Source organism: Galeopterus variegatus, unplaced genomic scaffold (assembly GCF_000696425.1).
Source record: "Galeopterus variegatus unplaced genomic scaffold, G_variegatus-3.0.2 Scaffold2167, whole genome shotgun sequence".
Classification (NCBI taxonomy): Eukaryota; Metazoa; Chordata; class Mammalia; order Dermoptera; family Cynocephalidae; genus Galeopterus; species Galeopterus variegatus.
Window position 1 is genome coordinate 128,711 of NW_007728278.1, and position 1,251 is coordinate 129,961.

The 1,251-nt window shown below is 45.3% G+C and overlaps 1 protein-coding gene across 1 annotated transcript in view; it reads left to right on the forward strand.

The window, feature by feature from the left end:
* KIF28P overlaps positions 1-1,251 on the forward strand; it is a 33,832-nt gene that overhangs the window by 4,053 nt on the left and 28,528 nt on the right. The window contains 1 exon segment of the mRNA XM_008580821.1: positions 359-595. Within this exon segment, the coding sequence (XP_008579043.1) occupies positions 359-595 (237 nt within the window).

The window sequence follows — 1,251 nt, forward strand, 5'->3', positions numbered from 1 at the left end:
GTGGTGCTGACAACACCAAGTCAAGGGTTAAGATCCCCTTACCAGTCATCTTTAAAAAAACGAAATAAATAAAATAAATAAAAATAAAAATAATAAAAAATAAAAAAAGTTTAAAAAATTTTTAAAAATATGCTTCTGAGTTCACTAATTACAACAGGTATCCCTATCTTTTTGTTTCCCGTTTCCCTGTTTCTTCCTTGGCTAAATTACAAGGTACCTACAGAAATGTAATATTTATTCATTCCACTAATAAGTATTTATTGAGCACCTGATATGGTGTAGGCAGAGAGAGAGTAGTGACTTCAACAAAAATCCCTGCCTTCCTGGAGTTGACATTATTTATTCTTTTTTCCAACAGGTAAGAGATTTGCTCTCTAGAACCAAAAAACCTGGAGGACTGAAAGTGAGAGGGGATCGGCGGCTGGGATTTTACATAGAAGGTCTGAAGTTGGGGCCTTGTAAGGACTATGCACAAATCGAAAGGCTGATGGAACAAGGAATGAGAGTGAGACACGTGGAGAGGACCATGGCGTCGACCCATGTGAACGCCAGCAGCAGCCGGCCCCACGTGGTCGTCCCCATCCAGGTCAAGCAGGTGAGATTTGGGTGAATGCTGTTGTTCTGGTCTCCTGCCAAGGGTGGTCTATGGGGAGGGGGTCCCAGCAGCATAACGGGCTGGTGGGGACGATGGAACCCTTTCAGACCTGACCTCTGGATATAGGTGGCTCTTCCACCATAGACTGTTGGGTCACAAGCAGGGAAGAGTGAGGCACCTTCTCTTTCCCTGCCCCCTCCCTCAACATTCATGCCCACCCTGGCCTCAGTGGACCCATGACTAGTGATGGGTAATGAGGTCGACCAGATCCCCAAAGCCCTCAATTACATGCTCTGAGGAATGAATTTTGACCCCAAGGTGATGTAGGAGCAAACTGAGAAGAAGAGATGAAAATGACTCCATTGTTTATGGTGGAGAATTCCATCAGCAGCAGGTCCCTGCACCACCCATATGGGGACCAGCTTTCAGATCCATGAGCCCAGGGCACCACCAGACTCTACCTTCCCCATACTTGGAAGCACCGAGATCAAATCTTTCAAGCCGGGTAATCCCTGTAATATTCCACTAACTAGAATCTTCGATAAACTAGAGCCCAGCTTTGTCCTCCATATTCCTGGTAGATATCAGAGAGCCATCTATACAACAGCACTAGTTTGGTCTTGAAATGGTTATTCACAAATCCTGGGGAAATGCCA